Genomic DNA, 24,916 nt, shown 5'->3' with positions numbered 1-24,916 from the left:
CCCCTGGCTGCAAAATAATTTTGCTGCCGCTAGGGTACGTCTAGATTTCTAGACTAATGTTGACATGTCATATAGAAAAGCAGGTGTATTCAAAACTATTAATGATGGCTGCATTCCACTTAGGAGAGGCCCTGGTATTGTGCATGCTGACTCACTGAAATAGCTTACTGGGACACTTGATGGAATTCAGTCATCGTTAAGGTTATCAATTTCAGCTGTGCTTTTCCTACTATGACAAGTCAAAATGTCTGCTGTGAAATAGGTCCCTTGGACGGTGTTCCAGGGGATTTTTTTTTCACTTCATGAAGTGAATGAAGTAACCCTATCTTATTTGAATTGACACTGCAGCCCTCATAGTATACTATTTATTTAATTAGGTTATTTACACTAAAGTGGTCTGTTTAGAGTACTTCTCATGTAATTTAACATAGCTTCACCCAGCTTCCACTTAACTAGAGGTCTAATCAACAAGGTGATTGAAAACACCTGCATGGGAGTGCAAGGCTTACATTTATGAAAGGAACCTGATCATCATGTTAGCATACTTTCCAGCATGCATTGTTTTGGTGTTCAACTTCTCTCTTTCCTGTAGTTTGTAAAGCATATACAAGATGGAAACTTGTGTATTTTACTACATGATGAATTAAGTCATGGATGTGACTGAATACACAATAAAAATACTTTAAATACACTGGTGAAAAAAAGTATACACTAAGTTTAAATTGATTCTATCAGCTGATTAGTGGTAAAGGACTAAAATACTTTTTGTTTGGTTGTTTTTTAAACAAACTGATAATAAAGCTTTATTTTTCTTCTTTACGCTCCATTTTAATTATTCAACTAACAATATTATTTATTAATGCGTTTATTTATATTTTGGACTTTGGACTTGGTCTGATAACCTTTTAATACATTTTGTCAGTTTTGGGGCTCCATAAGTTTGAGCCCAAAATGAGGAGAATGGCATGTTGTGTTGGGCACATTGAAACTCTGTCGTGAAAGAAATGTGGATAAAAGGTTATCAGACAAGTCAAAAATAGAATTGAATACATCAATAAAGATTATTAGTTTAGGGTACTAGTTAAATAATTACAGTAGAGTGTGAAAAGATTAAATTTAAAAAAGAGAATTCAAACTTAATTATATATATATATATATATATATATATATATATATATATATATATATATATATAGGGAAAATAAATAAAAAGCTGTTTTGTGATTATAAAGCTTTATAATTCTTCTTTATGCTCCATTTTAATTATTTGACTAACACTATTATTTATTCAACAATTAAAAGCTGTGAAAACAAACAAAAAACGTTTCATTATTTGGCTGGCAGGTGGCGCTGGAGGACCGTAGATATTAGCAGTGCTGCGTATGGAAGAAGCCGCCTGTTGGTGCTGTTTTGGGGCATGTGGCTCAGAGGATTGGTGGGGCCGTCTTCCTCTCTGACCCGTCGATTAAAAAAACCGACCGAGCGGCACAAGGGCCGGGGGATGCACAGAGGAAACACGGCTTTAAAGGCAAAAAACAGGAATGCTGATGCTGCGAAACATGGAGTGTTGCCTTTGCGGAATAAACCGAGTTTACGCTGATGTGGCCGGTCAGTGAGTCTTTAAAAAGCAAACGATTTGGCTTCTACTTTATTTTTATTTAACCGTTGATACACATCTGCAATGATGTGGGCTGTGAATTGGAGACAAGCTGCTGCAATTTTAGTCTGCCTTTTGGGATACCTTGTCAACAGAGCTGTCGCCAAAACATTACCGGAGGACACAATCACACAAGGTAAAAGTGTATTAAACATTTTGTCCTTAAAAACAAGCTAGTTAGCTGGCCATTTTTTTGTGGCTAATGGTGCCGCTAGCAAGCTTGGATGCTGATGTGACCTAAAGTTAGCTAACATTAGCAAGTTAGCTGGTGGCAGAAAGAGAGCGTGAAAACTTCTGACATGTTTAATATCCAGCATGGTTTAATATCTCAAACCTTTTAAAACTATATTTTTTTTCAATGTGGTGTAACGTACGTCATATCTGTGTAAAATACTTTGTTAGTGGTAGTGACTGAAAACATGTCCTCATATTGTGCAGAATAATGCAGCAAAGGAGACCAGCTGCTGTGATTTGTCATTTGTAGCGTTACAAAAAAAGTCTCTCTCTCTCTTTTTATAAGTGTCTGTCTGAGAAGGGGGGTATTGTACACCATATTGTGGACAATATATTGTACCATAATGTGTACAATATTTAGTCTAAATGGCTTCCACCATTTTAACTTCACATTTTGTGAAAGTACGGTATGTTGCTGTTTCTGTGTGTTTTTAACCAGAAAGTCCACCTTGTTCAGGTATCAAACAGCAAGTAGATGAATACCAACAAGCACAAACTTTACACTTGGCCTTTGTGATAGAGCTGCAGCTAATAGTTATTTTCTTGATTAATCAAGTAATTAATTTGTCTTTTAAATGTCAGAAAATAGTGGATTTCCCAGACCCAAGTTGACAACTTCAGATTGCTTGTCTTGTCTAACAGTCCTTAACTCAAAGCTTGTCAGCTAACTATCATAACACATCAAATGTTAACATTTAGGAAGTGGGAATCAGCAATGTTGATAATTTATTGTCATTTCTTAAGCAAATGCCAAACCTGGTTCTAGCTTTTCCAATGTAAGGATTTGATAGAAAACATTTTCTTTTTACTATTTCCTGACATTTTATTGACAAAACTATTAATTGACAAAAAAAATAGTCAGATTAATTGATGATGAAAATAATCATCAACCCTATTAAGTAATATGCCAAGCATCCACAGTGTTTTGAGACAAAAGCTACAAACGAAAGAAGACAAGATGTTGCAATAAATAATTAAATACAAATATTGCACTTGATGGAATAAAAATTAGTGGGTAAAGTTTCATGTGTCTGCAGATTGCAGTGTATGTGTTTGAGGGTATCCTGTCACTACAGCAGCAGACGCATTCAAAGTTTGAAAGCCAGTATGAATCACAGTAATCTGTTGGCATGTCATTCTTTCACTAACTTCAAAGCTGCAGCTCCTAGTAACTACTAAAGTGGAGCCACATCTGTTTAATCAGTCACTTTTATCCTTCACTTTCATGCATAAGCACGCACACATCGCAGTCGTCTGTGTCCGCTTACATTTTTGGCTGGCCCACATTCGGTCCTCTCACTACAACTGTGTTTACAGTATGAGTAAAAATATGAATGTAAACATACAGTAACTAATGCTGTAAATCTGTCAGGGTAAAAAAAAAAAAAAAAAAAGCAACACTGAGCACTAATTTCTCTCAAAGCTGTTGAGTTAGTTTCTGATATTTTATAATTTTATGATTAGTTCAGGGGGTTTTTGAAGTAGTTCTGCTTAAGACATCACATTTTCTGCATCATGAAAATTGGCTAAATTCACAACAACAAGCTCCTGTAAGAACAAGGTATAGTCTGTCCCGGCCTCTCTCTGCTCTCTGTTTTCCCTTTCTTTCTCACTCTCTTTCTCTGGAGTTCACTTTGCCTCAGATTGACCTTCAGTTGTCCCCGGGGGGGGGTTATGTTCAGGTCGATACTGAGGACTTTTCCTGGTCTGTCCAGCAGACAGCATAGATGAGTGGAGCCAGACAGACAATCTACCCGAAGATATAGATCTCACTCGCATCACTGCTGCCCATAATAGGCATGGCATTGCATATCCAGCAGACAAACATTCGCTGAAGCTGGACAAGGGTTGCCAGGAAGTAAACCAATCCAATCATATTGTCACCAGCTAGCCAGGCTTGATTTTTAAAGGGATACTTCACCGATTAGCATTAAGCTTTGTATCAGTAGAAACCCGGTAATATTTTTGAATGACTGTTCTTCCCTCCCTCATGTCCCCCTGAGACGATAGAGCTGTGTATTGTGTCTGGAAAAAACCCTCTGATGACGCAAAAAATCGTTGTTTTGCGTCATCTGAGGCATTTTGGCCAGAGGCTATGGACTACAGCCAGTAGCAGCTAGTTCTGCATGTTTGAGAGACCTCACTCCCAGAATGTCTGAATAGTGTCAGCCATCTTGAAGCTAAGCTAACAGGCTCTTGCTCTGTGGAGAAAGCTGAGTAATTAATTATACTTTAGTAGGCTAACCATGATGGCGGAAGGTAGTTTTGAAGATATGGCAGAAGAGGATTTTGAAGATCTGGTGCCCGAATCCGATGCTCGTGGCTACCTGTACGAGCCGCAATACAGAGGCGGCCGGAGCAGCTGTCAGCTGAACGCGAGTTCAGAGACTGCTGTGTTTTTGTTTTTGTGGAACCGTGGCTGAACAACAGTGTACCGGACTCCGCTATCCAGCTACCAGGACTGCTAGCCTTCCGAGCAGATAGAGATGCTGCTCTGTCGTCGGGTTGTGATTGTTAAATGCAGACCATTCTAAATTTCACGCGAATTCATGGCTGTGTTTATACTTGGTGTTTACATACCACCAAGTGCTAATGCTACTAATGCGTTAGCTGAACTTTACAGAGCTATCGGTGAGCTCCAAAGCGCACATCCGGATGGACTATTGTTGCTGGTTATTTCAACCATGCAAATCTCAAGAAAGTTCTTATATTCTACCTTCACCTCACAGTGAATAGTAATTGCACTTTATGTATAGTCTATAACGTGTGTGTGCACTAAATGTCGCGTATGTCGTTTTTATGTAATGTTTTTTATAAAATGTCTTTTTTTATATATTTTAAATGTGTAACACCACTTGAGCCATGGTGAAACGTTGTTTCGTTTCACTATATGCAGTGTATATGAAGTGACAATAAAACCCACTTGACTTGACTGCACTCTGTAACCGGTAGGCGTGGCTTGGGAGTTGCCTCGTTGTCTTTCATCCACATGAGCCAAAAATACATTTTCTGGCTTTTCTTGGTCTAGAAGGCACCAACTTCTAAAACATTTTCACATTTCTACTACATAAATGACCTAATTTAAATACATATTCATCTTCCCAGTGGTGAAATATCCCTTTAATCACAAGATGCTGGTGTGAGTGCTAGTGGCAGATCCACTTTGGGAGAGATTCATCCTGTCATGAGAAAGCATATTTAGGGAAGGGGTCAACAACCTCCTGAGCCAAAGAGCAGAACCAGTGTGAGGTGTGTAGTACAGTATGTAGACGGGAATATGTACTGTAGTAAGATGAGAGTCCGTTTGCTCTCTAGCCTGAGACATGATGATGTAACCTAATTGCTGTGTCCCCTGCTAAGTTAATGGGATCAACCATCGCTTTCTAATCTCACTTTAAATCCAGATAAGGCAAAATAGCAGGCTGAACACCTATTGATAGCCCTTATCTTCATTTACAATGACAGAACTTTAGTTCATCATACAGGTGTGTGTGTGTGTGTGTGTGTGTGTGTGTGTGTGTGTGTGTGTGTGTGTGTGTGTGTGTGTGTGTGTGTGTGTGTGTGTGTGTGTGTGTGTGTGTGTGTGTGTGTGTGTGTGTGTGTGTGTGTGTGTGTGTGTGTGTGTGTGTGTGTGTGTGTGTGTGTGTGTGTGTGTGTGTGTGTGTGTGTGTTTCTCCACATGTTGCATTGACCTTTTGTGTTATCCACATTTTGTTCCTATAACATTTTTAAAAGGCCAATTTTTTTCTTTTTATCAAGATAACAATCCTGAGACTCCAGATTTTTGATATTTATCTCAATGGTAAACAAATGGCTTAAGTCCTTTTGTGGTTTTCTTTTAGCTGTGGTTGATCAAGTTATTACATCTAGAAACACAAACAACAGTCTGTTGGAGCTTGAAGTTTAAGCATGCATTGGTGTAGTTTTCATAGACTTGAATCCTTAAATGCATTGTTTTCTTTTTATTATACATAAATGATAAAAGACTTATAAATATTTTACCATACCTTACTTTGTTATTTTAACAACTTGCTAATATTCAAGAGCTCTTGCGCTCTTGTCACATCTAGGCATGAGCCGGTTACCGCTTTGAAGGTATACCGTGGTTTGAAAAAGTCAAGGTTTCAAAACCACTAAAAATTTCTGTCATACTGTTCCTAAGGTATAAGCTGTTTTTTAATTAGTTGTCAAGGACAGAAAATGCACTTCAGTAATCCGTCTCCGCCAGTGTGCAGTGTGTTTTTAAAAATAAAATGCATTGTGTTCAATGGAAACCCAGACATTTAAAAAAATAATTTTAAGCTGTAATTGCAATAATGTAAAAAAATGATATTTTTGCTGAAGGTTATCATACCGTCAGAATCGTAATCGGCCCATGCATAGTCATATCACATGATTTCTGTCTCCTGTCGTCTCACCATGTGCTCCTGCTCGAGATGGTGAAAAATAAGTGTTGCCGTTACCGGTATGTCAAACTCCTATTACTGGGGTTTGTTGAAGATCTGATCTTTTCTATCCAAACCAATTCCAAATTGTTGAGCATTTTCTCCAGTTGGGTGCCAATTGAATCATTGCAGAAGAAGAGGGTGTATGGAGATGGAGTAATAAAAAGAGCACCAGTCAGCCCTCAAACGTTGGAAAACCGTGTACATAATGTGATGAAAATATGGTATTTATGTTTGTTTCATGTATTAGAATTGGTGGACAAACAGGTGGACAAAAACGCTCTTTGTGTTTGTTTGTGCTCATTATTTTTTTTAGTTGACATCGCTTTGAGCCCCAGTAACTTGTGATAAGCCATTGATTCTGATAAGCTGCAACGGTGTTCTACTAGATGTTGTGTACAAGCAAGCTTTTCACTCAGCCTTGTGTGCAGAAAGCATCTGTTTCCCCCTCTGTTTGGAAGAACACCAAACCTCCTCACACACCCAATGGATGCCAGCCATACCATGCATTTCCAGTTTATCACACCTCACTTTTATGGCGCAGAAAGGCTTTGCCTCCCTTTTTAACTTCTAAATAATAAACCAAGTACACATCAATTTAAGCTGTAGTAGGCTGAAAAACATGCACACACTCATTTTGTCTTCCCCATTTTCGCATCTTGGTTTCGTCTCTTTCTACTTGCATACAAACACACACAACCACCCTGCTGCTTTGGCTGCTGCTGCTGCCTGGGATAATTGGTCTGAGATCGCAGCGTTGGTCAGGCAAAACTCTTTGATGTCTTTATCCTCCATATGGTACTCAAAACACTCACATAATGAGTTAATACAGTAAGGGGCAGTTATAATGGAGCTGGTTTAGCTGCAGAATCAAGGTCTTCAGTCATTCTTCAGGCCGAACATCTTCCTCTACTGTGTGTCGGAGCAGAGTGGAGACTCCTAGCTTGTTTAACAATGATGTCACCACAGTAGTGATTTATTGGATGAGGATTGGGAGAGGGGCTGTTGCATTTGTCAATCTTGAGTCTCCAAGGGGAGTTCTTTTTTTAAGTGAGCACAGCTGGTACCCCTTACAACCACAATCCACAATCACTGGGAGTGGGACAGGAAGTGAGGTCATGATCTCTTTCTCTTACACACTCCCACAAACACACACAAACCCACAATCTTAATGCAATGGGGAGTTTCTGTCAGACGTCTTTGTTTTCCAATCCCGTAGCTGTGACAGTGGAAATGTAATAACGTGGAGGAATGAAGTGAAGGGTCAGAAAGCAGCCACAGAGCAGATCTTCACACCAAACCTTTCAGGGTAATTATGTGTGTGGTTTGAAATTGACACATTGCTTTGCTAAACCTCCTAACTTCCACACATGCAAAGGTATCATTTGGTGCAGCGCTTTGTTTTTAGGTGGAGCCTGCTGCACTCGGGCTGAACTCTCAACAGATTTGTCAGAGTGGTTCTTTGCTGACCGCAGGATCCCTGAGTGGGGGGAGGGGGGGTCAGTCTAGCCAGGAGTATGTATGTGTTAGCGTGTGGGGTTACCATAAAGAGTAACGATGAAATTCAGTTGCATTGACTATGGGGGAAGTGGGCATGTTTAGGTGAAGGGAGAAGGAGGGAGAAACCCTTTTAGTCTTAATTGAAAGGTCACCATGGGTCAACCAGCAGCCAATGATCATACGGGGTTTAGGTTGAAGTGAGAGCGTGGGTTTGTGTGGATGTTAAATTATAGTGTTTTTGTACCAAGTTTGTTTTTATCATACCTTTGGGATATAAAGCTGAAATTGACTTTTTTTTTTTTTTTTTTTCTTCAGCTTGTGATATAATTAACCTCACAGTGTTTCAGCTGCCTCTCTGCAGAGGCGTTGCATACTTTGTTTGTAGGGTTGGGTATTGTTTGGTTATTTTTCCGATACCGGTGCTAAAACGGTACTTTTAAAATGGTGCCGGTGCCTGAACCGATACTTAGGGGAATAGGGTATTTTACAATAACTTTGAATGCACCACGAGGCTTACTAGTTTCAAGTGAACACACCAAGTCTGTGTTGTTTTTCTGACAACGGCAGCTGCACACTGCTTAACGTCCTGCTGTTAGAAACCTCTACAGTGAAATGCAGACACCCTTTACACCATTTAGCTGTCAGCATTTTAACCGTGTTTAATCCAGCTGCTAGCTAACGGTAGGCTAATGTTACCTGCTGTCAAGTGAAGTGTTAACTAGCGCCACGTGCAGCGATGCTCCTGTTGCCTCTAACGTCTGTTTCTGAGCAACAGAGAGCAGCGCAGAAGGCATTTAAGTGGCAGCAAAATGTAGGCACCAAAATTTGTATTGCAATTTGGTCCGGTAGATACTGGTCGTTTAGGCACCGGTGCCGTATTAGCACCGGGTTTCGGTACCCAACCCTATTTGTTTGGCTGTACGTACTGGAAAGTACATTTACTCAAGTACAGCTCTTAAGTACAACGTTGTATTATACTTGAATATTTACATTTTCTGCCACTCTAACTACATTTCAGAGGCAAATATTGTACTTTTTACTCAACTACATTTATTTGATAACTTTAGTCACTTTGCAGATTCAGATTTAATAATACAAAAAATAATCAACCAAAAATGTATGATGTACTATTATGGGTTACAATAAGGTTTTATTGATTCTTAGGGGGATTCAGAAACTACCCAGCAGTATATAAAGTAAATTAAATTAAACCAACATTACCTGTAATGATGTACACCAATGTGTCAATAATTATAATCAACAACAACCACTTATACAAATTAACATCGATGTAACAGCCCCTCCTGCGGTCACACTTAACAGTTGCCACAGAATATGTAACAGCAGGTCAAGGTTTTGAGGGAGTTGACGTGTATCTTTTTGCATATTACTTTTAGTACTACCCTACTTTACTAGGGTTGCATCTAATTATTTGAATTGAATAATCTACTGATCATTTTCTCGATTAATAACTTTGTCTGTAAAATTAAATCAGTCTGACAAAACTTGAAGATTTTATTAGACCCATCTCGCCAGTGTGACATGCAGTGAACTTAAGATTGTTGTTCCATCTATAGGTGCCTTTTAGTGTAAGCTTTTCATCAATCAACAGGCAGTCTGTATACATTATTTTATTCCTCCTCTCCATTACAGAAGGAGTTTATACATACAGTTGTTTTTCCCCTCTTGTCCAAGACTTCTTTGAGAGAGGGAAATGGTCCATTGTTTTAGAGGGGAAGTGCCTTTGGCTAGAGTCCAGGAAATGGTCAGACGACGGTCTCTTTGTGATTGGCTGGGATGTGGAACGCCATCTCTGTGGACTAAAGGCAGAGGGCCTGGCACGGAAACAAACCCAGTCAAAGAGAGAACTGTATTTTAGTCGGCAGTAATTGTAACACCACTGTGTTTTATGTCTGTAGATCCCTCTTTGCTGCAGTCTGTTCACACCAATGCTCAGATATATAAACGGCTCAGTAAACACTCTGTTTGATTACAGAGGTGACTCTGAAGGTTCACCTGAGCGATGCCAGCACTCACCAGCCCCTGGGAGGAGCCACCATACAGCTCTTCGCCAACCACACTTCTGTAACCACGGAAACCTCATCACCTGATGGCAACACCTACTTGCGCTTCCCCTACCGCCTTGGGACACCGTTGGTCGTCACCGCATCCAAACAGGGATATGTGCCAAACTCTGTGCCCTGGAGTCCCTCCAGATTACCTGGTGAGTGTGTGAGTGAGTGTGTGAGAGAGACATATTTTAAGACAAATGCAGAAATTATGAAACATTTAGAATTTGTTTAGTATGACACATTTAGTGTATGTCTGTTGGTGTGAAATAGAAATAGTGTGAGTTTGTGCCAGGTGTGAGAGCTAATGATAAGTATAGGTCTCCATTAGTAATTTATTACAAAGATGCCAAAACCCAGCAAGGGGGCTGCTTAAGCTTCCCTTTTACCAACACACTCGTGCGTGTGTGTGTGTGGTATTATGAGCTAACGGAACAGCAGCCAATTGGATTATCACGCTTACCAGCTCTGAACAATGGAGGAGTGAAATGAAGGAAGAGGAAAGAAGTGCAGTTTGCTGGGTCAGACTTCTGTCCTGCACAGCAGACGGGATGAAAGCTGGACTATTAAAAATGTATAAAGTTGTTTTAATGACCTGTTATGTCAGATAGCTTTTATGTCAGTGGCCAGGTAGATTGCTGCAGTTTGTTTCTTATCTGATTGTGGATTTATACTGTCTGTAATGTAGTGTGTATACTTTTGTGGTATTTATTTGTGTTCCAGTATTTTCCTCGATCAGCCTGGACCTGCTACCAGAAAGAGCTGCTACTCTGATGGTGTATGAAGATATTGTGGAGATTGTTTCAGGCTTACAAGGTAAAGTAAGTTTAAAACCATTTTCACCAAAAAGCACCTACATCTTTTAAAAGGACCAGATTGGATTAAAACAGTTTATAAAACAATTTTACCATTTTTTTAGGTCCATTAGCTGCTGTTCTGGAGCTTTCAATCATATCACACGATCTTCCTCTTCTCAAACTTCTCAAATATTAGGCCAACATTGGCGAGAAGTCTTTAAAACAATATATTAACATCTACAATTCCATGACAACTGGGCAAACTCCATCTGTTGAAGAAGGAAGTGTGATGCGATCAAAAGCTCCAGAACAGCTGCTAAAGAACCTTGTTGTAAGATTGTTTTACAAACTGCTTTTTAAGATCAAGAATTCATTTTTTTTATCTCAATTTTCACCAAGATTTTGTTTCCACGCATCTAAAAGTTATGATTTGAGCTGCAAGAAGACATTGCTCACTGTACTTCACAGTAAATAAGGTATTCTACACAGCTCAGTTTATTTATTATCTTTTAAGTCAGTGAAGAGAAGAATACGTAATTGTATAATGATTATTTATTATGTTTACATATTGAGCTGCTGACTATGCAACCTCTCCAAGTCTGTATTCGCAAGACAAATAATTTGTTAAACTGTCATAATCAGATTTTAACCCTTTTTTAATAACAAAAAATGTTGTTTCTAATAAAAACTGAAAATGATTAGCCCTACCTATACATTAAATAGCCCACTGTTGAGTAAAAATCCACCCTCCTCCATCCACACATGCACAAACATAAATCATGAGTCTGTCTTTGTTAGTCAGCCTCTTTGTTAAGGTGTGTGTAATTATATTAGATGAGGCTTTCTCACTCAGGCAGAATCAATATAGCCTCTTTGTCTGCTGGATCTTTTGTGTGTCTGTGACCGACAAGGGAGTAATTTAACATGTCATCTGTGTTGTCTGACTAGAGGAAAAACTTCACAGTAATAAATATACAGACACCATTAACATGTAAACCTCTTGAGTACACACTACTCACAGCACGTGCCTGAGTGGAGTGTAGTTTCTGCCCTGTGTCCGACACACTGTTTGTCACGATGTTGTGGATTTAGGTGCCTAGGGGAGTGCTAAACCTTGGCGCGAGGAAAGAGAATAAAAGAGGGGGAAGAGGAGGAGGAAGAGGATGATACAGTATGTGCTGGAAAGTGAGGTTGTGGGTGGAGCAGTTGGAGACAATAGGGGAGAAAGGGGGATGGGCAGAGCAGTGTCCAACAGAAGGAGGAACAGATGAGGTGAGAGGAAAGTGGAGGGAAAAAAAGAAGAGAAGAGGAAAGGAACCCAAAGAATAGAAACAGGGTCATTTCCTTTCAGAAAAACAGAGCCACAAAAGGGAAATAACATTCACACCTGAACTTTTGGAACAAGCCTTAGACAGAAACATGAAAGTTAAAAGATGCACATAACTGCAGAGCTCAAATACATGTCGAGTACAACTAGAAACGCAGTGAACACTCGTATACAGCTGGATGTGTCTCACTGCTCAGGAATGTGCACTCGGTACAGTCAGACCACAATGACATCACCTTGCTGAGTTCAGCTACATGCAGTTTTCACTGTTTATCCTCTCTATGTATAATTTTTTAATGGCAGGCAGATACTGGGTGGGAAGCTGTGATGAAAAGGCAACTATTAATTACACAGCAAAATATCAGAAAAAAGCGTTACACTGGCCGAGAGAAAAAACCGAGCAAGGCATTATTTCTACTATATTGATCTGGAGTTGCCTCCATTAAGCCTAATTTGATGGCTGAATTTATAAAAAAAGGCATTAGGCGAAGACGAGGAGTTGAGATTGCCATGTAAAACATCCCAAAACATCAGTATGTAAGAGGGACTGTTTATAGATAAACTTTGATAAAAAAGATAATAAATTTTATTGAACCCTTGTGTACTCAAATGCCATTTATGAGTGAACAACACCACACAGCCTACTTTGTTCAACCCTAAAATCCAAATGGAACCCCTTGGGACAATTTCCAGGGATTTGTTAAAAATAAGAAATCACCAGCCTCATATTTTAAGACGTACTAAAGAGATCTGGTCTTGGCTTTTGTTATTAATAAAGACAACATTATTAGACTTTTTTTTTTTTTTTTTTAAGACTAGATTTTTAAAGAAATTGTTTACCAATGTATGATCTGCAATACGGAACAACGTTTTTTGTAATGTCTAGCAAGAAGTTCAGTTACTCACAACTAAAAATTCCATTCATGAATATGTTGCACACCAAACAACTTAAAGAAGTACCTAATGTTGTTATAACAGCAATGTTCCCGTTTAATTTTGTCATCCCCCCCCCTCTCCCCATGCATGCTATCTATCTCAACTATCAACTACAGAAGTAAGGGCGACATGCCAGAAAAATCTTTAAAAAGCTATTGAAAACCGTTTGAAAAACTGAAACTTAAACAACACTGTATATTCATTCAACATGTCCATGTTTTCTGACGTCTCTCTGTCTGTCACTCCTCAAGGTTTCAGGCATCAGCCCAGTGTTTATTTCCAGCGTAGATCTCTGAGTCTTCCCTCCAACACATCCTACGCCAACCTTACAGCTCTGCTCACCGTGGCCAGTTCCCACTCGCATATCCAGCACTTTCCCCACCTGCAGGTCCTCAGTGGCAACGGCACAGGTGAGGCTCGAACTGGCGGACGGTAACAGACTCGACCGTAGAAATGGGGCCAAGGATAGTCTGGCACAGATGACAGAGGAGAAGGCTGCTGAGAGGGGGTGGGGATTGAAGAGAAGAAGCAGTGGTACATCAGAGAGACTACCCTGGAGAGGCCTCTCTATCTGACCTCCTGAAACACAATAACCCCTGTGTGTGTGCTCTCTGTCTTACACAAGTCTGCACGCTTTGTGTGTGCTCTGTGACACTTTCCACCCTCAGTCTCTCAGCTTTTTCACTCTCCACCCTGTTTCCTTCTTTCCTGTCTTTCCCTTGTTTTCTTTCCTGTCTTTTTCCCTGACAACTCTCCTTTTATCTTTTTCATGTTACTCACCCCTCTCCTGCTGTCTGCTCCTTTCTCTGCTCCCCCTCCTGTGTACCTTACTCCCACTCACTTTCCTTTTTGCTGTATTTTTCTCTCTGACACTTTCCTCCTTCTCTCACAGGGACAGAGAAGGGATTTGAGTTGACTCCTGTAGTGGCCATCTCTGTTCACTTATTGGCCAGTGACGGAGTGGAGCTGCAGGTGAATGGGCCAATCACGGTCTCCATCCCCCTGCCGGCTGACAGTGGCCTGAAGGAAAATGATCACATCCCTGCTTGGAGATTTGACCCACACTTGGGTATGTACTGACAAAAACTTTTCTGACTTTCTAAACAAAGTTTTCTCATCTACACATCTGTGTTTGTATCTTCCACTAAGATCTCTGAAAAATAACCCTTTTGAAAGTGCATTGGCGCTGTAATATATTCTTTGTAAACTAGGCCTATTTCCATGGTTAATGATTTATTGAATTATCAGAATATGAGCATTAACACAAACCACGTGCATATTCACACAGTACGGCCAGGTCACAACTTGAGTCGGAGTCTGAGTGATGAATGAACTTATTCATAAGGTCATAAAAAAATGACCACATTAATCTGCAACTCAAAACACAAATACTGCCACACATCAGAAGATCAAAGTGTGGATGTATAATCTGCTGGAGCTCAGTTAAGTCTTGAACTGAACTAAACAATAGCAAAAAAAAAAGCCTCTCAGTATCCACTGATTTATTTCAGCAATCCTAAATCTGTGTTGTCAGACGGCCTGCACTATGACACACCCAGTTCTTCTTGGAACGGCTGAGCTGAAAGACAGTGATTAGATCATCACTTGAGTCAGACGTGCCTCCACAACAAAACATCCTTCTCTGTGTACATTAGTCTCACATTTCCATATCTACTGTACATTATGTTTGTGCTCTGTCAGGACCTATTAAAATTCTTCTTGGTTATGTGATGTTGAGCTGAAAGATTTAGTCAATTAATCGCTTAGTAGTTAAACAGAATAATCTGTAGCAAATTTGATATTCAATCATTTGTCATTTTTTAAACCTGCAATAACTGAGGTTTTTGGCCACTTGAGGACAGCAGAAACAAGCTGTGATCACAAAACTGACGTATAATCATCGCCTTTTAAGTTGATAAGGAAACTTTGCTTGCAAACACTATTTACACATCCAGCAAAAACATTAGCATTCATTAGGTTCAATATTCACTCTCTTTAGCTCTGTTTTTGGTCTCCACTAACTGACCTAACCTGAGGGAAATATTTGGCTCTTTATAGGGCTGGGCATCGTACAAAATCTTTTGATCCGGTGCCAATTTCGATACCTCAGTTTCAAAGCCGGTTCCTTTACGGTACTTTCTTTTTGATACCATATGTTTTAAAAATCCATTTCAACATCAACAAAAATACATTAAACACAAAACTTTTATTTTCCACCTTAATTGTGAATCAAAACTGTTATCAAAATTAAAAAATTCTGGTAAAACTGCTCACTCAGAGTAACATTATTAAAAGTGGTTGTGCTTTTCGATAGTTTTGAAAAACTGTAACCACACTTGAACCACTTTATCGTCATTGCCGTGACTCACCGACCTCAACAAAGTGTGTGTGTGTGTGTGTGTGTGTGTGTGTGTGTGTGTGTGTGTGTGTGTGTGTGTGTGTGTGTGTGTGTGTGTGTGTGTGTGTGTGTGTGTGTGTGTGTGTGTGTGTGTGTGTGTGTGTGTGTGTGTGTGTGTGTGTGTGTGTGTGTGTGTGTGTGTGTGTGTGTGTGTGTGTGTGTGTGTGTGTGTGTGTGCTCCGCTCTCTGTCAATATGCAGAGAGGACAGATGAGCTTATGCGCTCAGACGCATTTCGCAGCAAAAGATAAATACTTTTTCAATACTCATAGGATCGGACTATTATTTTCGGGGCCATACAAGTATCGACGTTTGGTGCCCAGCCCTAGCTCTTTAGCTGCGAAATGCTCCACTGTGTTCACCAGCTAATCGCTAACTGTGTCTGTATGTTGCTTTGTGCTGACCAGTTAGTGTAAAGTGGGTTCATCTGAGATTTTTTTGTTGCCCTCTGTATCAAACGACGCTATGAGCATAGTATATGAGTATACCAAAATAGTAAAGTTGTGGGCCTGAAAACCAAAACAGTGAGCTGAAAGATGCTGAAACTCCCCATAGAGCTGAGGGGAACTGCAGAGTGGAGGAATAATTCTTTGTAGGTTTGTCACTATGAGCGACTCCTTTTTATAAGTAGTATGAAAAAAAAAAAAAAAAAAAAAATGCCAAAAGATTCACTGGCTCTAGCTTCTTAAATGTGAATATTTGCTGATTTCCTTACTCTTTGTGGCTATAAACTGAATGCCTAGAAGTTAGGGACATTTTGATAAAACAAGTTATTTGAATATATGTGACATAAATACAATGAAATCCTTTTTTTGGGTGCCTATTTTTCTCAACTTGTCAACTAGAAGAGAAAGCCTGAAGAAGAAGTAAACAGTTGTTGCCAAATAGTCTGAGGCGTACCCCAGCAGTTCACATGTGTTGAGTCAGACTACATGAACATTAACAGGAGTAATAGGCCACTTGCCAATGGAATTAAATGTATTCCACAGTAAACATATTTTAGTCCTAACTGCATGTGTGATGAGAGTAGCATTATGCTAAATCTACCCTGAAAATATTCCTGCTAAGCAAGAAACATTTTTATTAGGCCAATAAATGTTTAAAATCTGGACCATCTTTGCTCTTTAAGGATCTCAAGCCTCAGTTTAAAGTGCCAAAAGTAGCATTGGAGCTTATAAAAAGGGCTTTGATAAAAGCTGAGAGAACACACACACACACTCACTCACTCACTCACTCACTCACTCACTCACTCACTCACTCACTCACTTACTTGTAGCCTATGCAGAGCCTGTAGCAGCGAGTATTTCCACAACAGAAGTCATCTCTGAATCCCTCCCCGGGCTACATCTCGTGTTCCTTAGCAACCGCGTGTGTGTGTGTGTGTGTGTGTGTGTGTGTGTGTGTGTGTGTGTGTGTGTGTGACGGAGAATAGAAACAGACACAAAGAAAGCTCTTTTAAAATCTGTCTGGTGCCTTTTTTGGAGGAATACTTGAGGCTGATTAAAGCTCCCTCAAAAAGAAGCTCAGTTTTGTTTACAAAGTGCACACTTGGATAACACATGCACAAAAACCAGTTTTTCTTGTATTAACTGCTCAACAACTCCTCAAGTATTGTTACATGTTAACGAAGCATGGGGCAAAATGATGTCGTGTACAAAGAGATCGAGTTCACCTGTTTGTATGTGTGTCATTCGTAAACAGACGCACCTTCATCTGAGTAGTTTGATGATGCAAATCAGCTTCCACAGATGATCCGACTACTTTCTGAACAAAAAAAGACCCAACGTCCGCTGTGTTGACTTTGCATGAATGGACGAGAAGCAGAAGTAATATACAGTCTGTATTGAAATTTTAAATGTTTGCATTGTATCTTTGCAGTCGGCAGACTATCTGCTGTGTATTGTACTGAAGCGTGGGAACAGTCATTAAATGTCGCTGACAATCTGACAGAACCAGGGGAATCCGTGCAGGGCTGGTGTGCGTGCGTGCGTGCGTGCATGTGGTGCTGAGTCACACAGCCTTTCTCGTTTCTCTTCTCTTTGCCTATGTTTGTGCCTTATCCCTTATCTCTCCTTCCATTCCTCCTCTTTGTCTGCTTTGTTTCCTCTACTTGTTTTTTTTTTTTTATATATATTTGTCTTTCTTCTTTGAATATCCTCTCCTTCCCCATTTTTGTTTCCTCTCTCCTGAACATCGATGCAGATTCCTGACCACTTGATGTTGTTTAACTGGGAATAAACAAAGAAACAAAGTGGCTCTCACCATGTTAGCCCTAAGAACCAAAGGAGGGGAAGTGTCAACTGAGGCACAACAGAATGTTTCCTCTTGGAGCGGATTTACAGTGAGCCAATAAATCAGACACTCTGGCTTTTTGTGTTTTATTTTTTTTTTTTTGGTACTTGCCCTGCTGGATCTGCTATTGTGCCCCCATTCATAGTCCCGCAGTGACATTTGAATGAGCATATTGCCCCCCTGTGGGAGATTTAGGTATTGCCAAAATACTCTCAAAACTGCGTTTTTAAAAATATCTCGGAAGTCTTATAAAAGATTACATTTACATATACATTAAATTACACAGTTTCTTCTAAATAAAACTTACAATATATTAGAACGTCTTAAATTGAATTTACAAAAGTAATTAGTAGTAATAGTATTAGTTGTAAATTCTTTTTGTATCTGATTGCTGTTTTTTTCGGGAGACTAACTTCTGTCACAGTAACAATTTTTGTTCTTAAACATAAATAACTTAAACTTGACGGATATCTACTGTAAGTGTAGCCACGTAGTGCTGCTTTGTTTGTACGGAGTTAATAAGGGTCAGGTGGGAGGTTGCTACAGGCTTTGTCAGTTGTCACTTAGTCACTAATGTATTCTGTGAGCTGGCACAACAATTATTGTTGGTCAAATTTGATTTAAAGCCCTTTGATTGTGTGTGCGTGCAGGTGCCTGGATAAAGAGCAGTTGGGGTCACGTGCAGCGGGAGGGCAACCAGCTCACCTTGACCTACATCGCTCCCCAGCTGGGATATTGGGTGGCCGCCATGTCCCCACTACACTCAGGTAAGAGAATGCTTTGACGCGGATTATATTTATTGTAAACACACACACATACACGTTGTCATGCATGTCCTCACATACAGTATGTAAAAAGATTTAGATGAAGTCATAATTTTAACAGATACTAAAAGAAAAAATTTAAAAAGTGAAACCGTTTTAATAAATATAATCAGTTTTTTATGGCCTCTTGTCTGTCCAATAGGTCCAGTGTTTGCAAAGGACTTCAGCACATACCACACTGTGTTCCTGTTGGCTATACTGGGAGGCATGGCTCTCATCCTGCTCTGCCTGCTCTGCCTCCTGTCGTACTACTGCAGGTGTGTAAATTACTTTCCATGGCAATATGGTTCCATCTTAAGAATTTCAGAAGTTGCCAGACTTGTCACCAAAAATGAGGTTTTGACACTGTCAGAAATGTAAAGTAATATGAGTCAAGTTCTTATGACAGGAGACGTGTCTCCACAACAAAACATCCTTCTCTGTGTACATTAGTCTCACATTTCCATATCTACTGTACATTATGTTTGTGCTCTGTCAGGACCTATTAAAATTCTTCTTGGTTATGTGATGTTGAGCAGAAAGATTTAGTCAATTAATTGCTTAGTAGTTAAACAGAATAATCTGTAGCAAATTTGATATTCAATCATTTGTCATTTTTTAAACCTGCAATAACTGAGGTTTTTGGTGACTTTGGGTAGTGTGGAACATGTGAATGTACAACAGCTGACTAATGTAGGCTTTAATTGATGTTGTCCAGTGTAAACTAAATAATCTCTCATGTATCTCTTGTTATGGCTTGAACATGAATATGGCTTTTATGACACATTTTATTCAACATTGACTTTTAGGCATTGGGTTTGTTTTGATTTTTTTTTTTCTTTTCTTTCTGCCAAGTAAGAAAACAATTTCTTCTTGCTAAGAAACCCTTTTTTGAATCCCTTCAGTGTTGTGTCTAAAAACAATCTGACCTACTGTAAATATTTAGCAACATTTATTGGAGTGTGTTCAAGTTCATCTAACTAGAATGGTACAAGGAACATAATTTGTATGATGGGGCAGTGGTGGCGTAAAGGTTAAAGAAGCGAGCTTGTCCCCCCCTCATTACCACCACTGAGGTGCTCTTGAGCAAGGCCCTTAACTACAACCGCTCCAGTGGAGCTGCTCAGTGGCCAGCAGATCAGACTGTGGTTGTACTGGGCAGCTTCCAGGTATGACTGTGTAAATGTGACAGGTCGTCGTTGCAAATGAGAATTTGTTCTCAATCGACTTACCTGGATAAATAAAGGTTAAATAAAATGAGCCGTTTTAAAGGGTTTATTATCTTCTTCTAAATGTGGCTTGTCCTCTTTATCCATTCATCCATAAATCAGTTGTGATATCAGTACCAAATAAATAAAAATCACATGGAAAGTTGTTCATAGCAGGTCACATTACATAATCTGCAGCACAGTGTGCTCTACTGCAAATATAAGCACTCTGGGAATTCTGTTTTCCAATGCAAGTGCCTGTTTATATCAGATTATTTGTGTAGGGGAGAAGCATTTAAAGTTAAACGGATTCCTCTGATTGAATCATAACATCTGTTGTGTCTCTGTGTTGTGCAGACGTCGTTGTTTGAAGCCTCGAGTGTCTCACCGCAAGCTCACACTGTCCTCTGGTCTGGACGGCAGTAAGAGGGACCAAGCCACCTCCATGTCCCATCTGAACCTCATCAGCAATGAGGTCTGTCTGAATTACAGAGATCGGTTCAATCACTAGTCTACAATGCACTGTCCTTGTAAATGTCAGAGGTAGTACTTGCTCTGGGAACATCTGCCTAGTTGAGGGGTTAATCATTCATCAAACATTCCTGTGGTGGGCAGACAAATTAATTTCTCAAACTACGAAGAATCATTAGTGTTGCAAAAATGCTCTCTTATTTTGTCTGTGATATGATTACTTTAATAGATATTTTATTTATTTATTATGTTTTCCTTGTTTTGTGTCCGTGTTATATATTACTTTACAATGAGTATATTTTAAAAGTTTCTTACACTTGCATATTTTGTTGTCTTTAGGTGCAGCTGGAACTTGTTTCCACAGCGACTGAGCCCGACATGACCACGCCAATGTTGAAGCCTTCTTCATATGAGCTCCAAGACAATCATCGTCAACACAGCCTAATCCATCACAGCAAACACAGCCGCTCCTCGCTCGGCAACAACAGCCACCACGGCTCATCTCTCGGCAATCTGACGCCTCGCAGCAGAGACTACCGGCAGTCTGTGGAGACGTTCCAATTAAAGGCTGCCCTTTCATGCGGAACAGACAGAGGCTACCGTCAATCATATACCTCCGTCTGCTCATCCAGCAACCCAATTTCAGATGCACTGTCATCAACCAATCACGGAAAGGTGTTGGCTAATCAGATGAGCAGTGTCGGCATTGTTGATTGCATCTCCCCTTCCTCTCCTCCTCACTCTCCCAGTAGAGGGGAGGGATGTGAGTGCAGAGCTCCTGACTACCTTCTGTCCCGCTCTGTGGACCACCTGGAGCGTCCCAGCCCCCCGTTGCTCTCCCGGCCGGGCCAGCTGCTCTGCTGCGGCTCTGTGGACCTGCTGAGTGGAGGAGAAGGCTACCCGAGAGTGCGTCCTACACTGGTGATCCCAGCGCACTACATGCGTCTGCCTGGGGAGCACCCTCTGTCTGGTCAGGCCCTCCTGCTGCAGACTGACCAGCAGAGTGATTTGGAGACCATCCAGGCTGAGCTCAATGCCTCACATTCCCAGCAGCCCCTTGGGCAAACCCCCACTGACTGCGCCCCACGTCCAACCAAGCAGGGTGACGGAGAAAGGCATGGCCTGTCAGAGTCTCTGTCTATCCCAGCAGCGCTTGGGGAAACGGGTCTAGTGGAAATAAACAGTGAAGACACCCTGTTGGCTGAAAAGACTTTAATGGAGCTCAGAGGAGGGAAGCCTCTGCCTCACCCACGAGCCTGGTTTGTCTCACTTGATGGACGCTCCAACGCTCATATTCGCCACTCCTACATTGATCTCCAGCGGGCAGGGTGCCACAGCAACGTGCCAGGTGGAGGAGGTCAGCAAGGAAATGTCAGCGGTGGGAGGCGTGGCAACGATGCCAGTCTGGACTCTGGTGTGGACCTGAACGAGCTGAGAGTGGGTCGCAGGGGGAGAGACGGAGGACGGGAGGAAAGAGATATTGAGAAAAACCGGGCAAAGGGGACAGCACCAGCCATGGCTTACACTCAGCTGGTGTATGTGGATGATCTGGACAGGGGAGGCAGCGAGGAGGAGATTCCCAAATGCAGCCCACAGGACAGTAAAACAGGACCCATCTTGTCAGACAAAGCTGAGGGTCAGAGAGGGGATCAGGGACAGGGGGATGTGGAGGAGAAAAGAGTAGAGGAAGTACAAATACAAGAGGAACCGCCCTCACTTTCCTCTTCATCCCCTGCTTCTCCTCCTCCCCTGCCAACACCAGAGGAAGAGACGTTCAGGACTGATCATGCACTTCTGTCAGTCTCTCCGGATGACGATGCAGCACACGAGGATGGAGAGGAGGAGGAGGAGGAAAAGAAGAGTCCTTGGCAGAAGAGAGAGGAGCGACCCCTGCTGGCTTTGAACCTGAAATGATCCACAGAGGACCACTTAAAGGATAGGTTCACATCTTTCCTTAATAGAATACTCCCATGCCCATATGTACATTGAAAGCATTTTTGGTTGCTGTAATTGTTCCTCCTGTATATACTGGACCTCCTTAAAGAGATTTCAATTTGAGTTATGGGGGACAAAATCCACAGTCCTCGTTCTCTGCTAAAATTTAGGCTTGGAGCCTGAGAATCCTCAGGTTTTAAGTTTTCTTCAGTATTGAAGTAATCCAGTGATAATTGTCTGTACATGCATGGATACACTGCAAATGTTCAGAATGAGAACCCTGTCTCTTACATTAAAATCACTTTAGGAAGGGATATTGTTGCTGTTAGTGTAGACAGCAGGAACAAGTAACTGTTCAGTTGTACGAATGGGCACATCAGTTTTGTTTCGACATAGACTTGAAAAAATTTGAACTTATCCTTTAATCGTGACTCTCCCCCCTCTGCTCATACCAGAACATGAAGTATAGGACCATTTAAATTGAAGCCTTTGTTTTTCTTAATAGAGCACTGAGAAAATATTTCAGCACTTGGATCCCTCATAGTCCAGAGCATGAAGGGACGATTCAGGACCTTTGTGAACATCCAGGTCCCCTTTAATAAAATTACCACTGTTGTACTTTGTCATCCTCACGACACTCTACATAAACAGACCACTCATCAGGAATGATGTACACGTTGCCTGAGGCAAGAAATTAGAATATTTTATGCACAACAAATGTATGCTGTTTTTTATTTTTTTTTATAAATAGCCTTGTAAGCATAAAGGAACCGTAGAAACAGATGAGTGGTTCTCACTCAAAGACTACAGCAGCCCTTTTTCACGAGCCATATTGGCCTCAGTTCACTGACCGAAAACAACACATTACATTTCTTTAAAGTGATATCATAACCCTCATTTCTAAGATTGTGGAGCAACTGTGCAAAATACAGCAGTAGTGATTTTACTCTTGCATGTCTGTTAGGAAATAGTCTTTCAGCGTGTTCCTGCACAAGAATCAGCCCTCACTTAAACATGTGAATCCTGTACTTGAAGAATGATTTTAAGTGTGTTGCTAGAATTGAATCTAGCCCGTCAGAAGGTCGTATGGGTGTTTGTTTATGATCTACAGAGGGGATGAAGTGTTTGGATTGAACAAATTAAACAACTATCTGCACTGCAACAGATAATGTGACACACCACTATGCTGGTGGATAAGGATGTAATACCACTACGAAACTGTAGTTCCACCCAAAATAATTGTGAGGTGTAACAATATGAAGGGTTTTATAATTGTTGAACCACTGACTGGCATATTTTTGCTATGAAGGCTATGCATCACTTTTATACAGCTGCTTGAGATGCCTTTTTTTGTCATTTTAATCACTATGATTTTTTAATTGCCAAGTATTTTACCCGGAAAATAGGCTATTTTTATTTTTTTGAATGTGTTGAGGGCTTTTCTTCTTCACCCGCCTTATTGTTATCTACAAAAACCAACCCATAACTGCATAAGTTTTACCTGAAACCAAACTTTTTTTGCATGCTGTTTTACCTTAATTGTTTTTACCATTTTCTCATGTTCCAAGTGCCTTTGAACAACCTGACTCTACATTGAATTTGTCTAACGATTACCTTATTTATTTCTCACCTTCTTTTGCCTTCAGCTTTTCTCCTCTACCTCAGCCTTCCCTTTCTCTACCACTTGTGAAAGAAAGCATGCAGTAAACTTTCCTCAGCACTAGCATATTACAAGCTACACTGCAGACATCCCAGAAAATGTCTACCAGCTGCTGCAATCATAAAATCCTCTACAGTAATCAGCAAGGCACAGATCTGTCTATCTGTGTAAAGTAAGCATTGTACCACGGGATAGATAAAGCTAAGTGCGATTGTATGTCAAGCTAAACTGCAGGTCATGTCAGTGCATTTTTGTGTTTGTAAAGGGTGAATGTTTGTCTCGAATGTGTTTATGTGGCTGTAAGGCTGTATGTTTGTGTTGTCAGACTGTATCCACGTGAGAGTGCTGACAGATAAACAACATACATCCACTCGAGGTTTATATAGTCATAGCTATCATATTACAGAGTGTGTATAGTTCTTTCCTTTCCTCTACCCGGTCAAAATGATGTGTGAGTTGGTGTTGTGAATGGCCTTTTCTCTCTTAGTATCCCACAGCAACATCCAGTTTTAGGGTGGAGTTGCAGTACAGCATCCTGAGTGTTCAACATGGTTGCTTGCATTATATTCTATAGTCTATTATTCTGAATAAACTGCCAAACTGGAATGATTTGTGTGCGTGTGTCTGTGTTTTGTCTAATGGAACAAATATGAAAGTAATTTGCAGCCTGAGTTTTTATTTTTCTATAGTTGAATGTAAATTAAATGCCTTCTTAAAGTAGATTCTACCACTGTTTAAGTGTCTTATGTTCCATTGTTTTTGTCATTATTGTGTATGTTGTGCTTTATACCATGTAACCAAGGTGAGTTTTGTAAAATTGGTACATTTCTAATGCTATGGTGAGGGAAAAAAAAAAAACCTTTGCTTTATTGTTATTTTCCCATGATTTAAGAAAAAAGATTACGACAAAAAAAGGGTTATTTTAAACAAGGCTGTATTACCCATATCTATGGTAGGCCGAATATCACCCAGGTAAAGCCTGGCCAAGGCCCCCAAAAAAACTCATTCACTAGCTAGCTAGATCAGATGTTTTTCAAATTAAGTTTGAATTTGTTTGCGAATTTGCACCATTGAAATACAATACAGGTTTTGCATTATTGCCTGATGTTATGATTCTGTCTTGTAGATAGTAGACCTATATTGTTTGTTTTATTTTGCTCAGATGGTGCATATTGCTAAATAAAG

General features: G+C 40.4%; 1 protein-coding gene across 1 annotated transcript; it reads left to right on the top strand.

Moving 5' to 3' along the window:
• Positions 1-1,349: 1,349 nt before the first annotated feature.
• On the top strand, positions 1,350-24,342 carry fam171a1 (family with sequence similarity 171 member A1). The gene is made up of 9 exons (XM_028580301.1): positions 1,350-1,793; positions 9,833-10,060; positions 10,629-10,721; positions 13,217-13,375; positions 13,858-14,034; positions 18,305-18,421; positions 18,621-18,735; positions 20,023-20,140; positions 20,476-24,342. The coding sequence occupies exons 1-9, from the start codon at positions 1,682-1,684 to the stop codon at positions 22,048-22,050; spliced, it is 2,694 nt and encodes an 897-aa protein (XP_028436102.1). The 5' UTR covers positions 1,350-1,681; the 3' UTR covers positions 22,051-24,342.
• Positions 24,343-24,916: the final 574 nt, after the last annotated feature.

Source organism: Perca flavescens, chromosome 6, assembly GCF_004354835.1.
Source record: "Perca flavescens isolate YP-PL-M2 chromosome 6, PFLA_1.0, whole genome shotgun sequence".
Lineage (NCBI taxonomy): Eukaryota > Metazoa > Chordata > Actinopteri > Perciformes > Percidae > Perca > Perca flavescens.
This window is presented reverse-complemented; position numbering and strand designations above follow the sequence as displayed.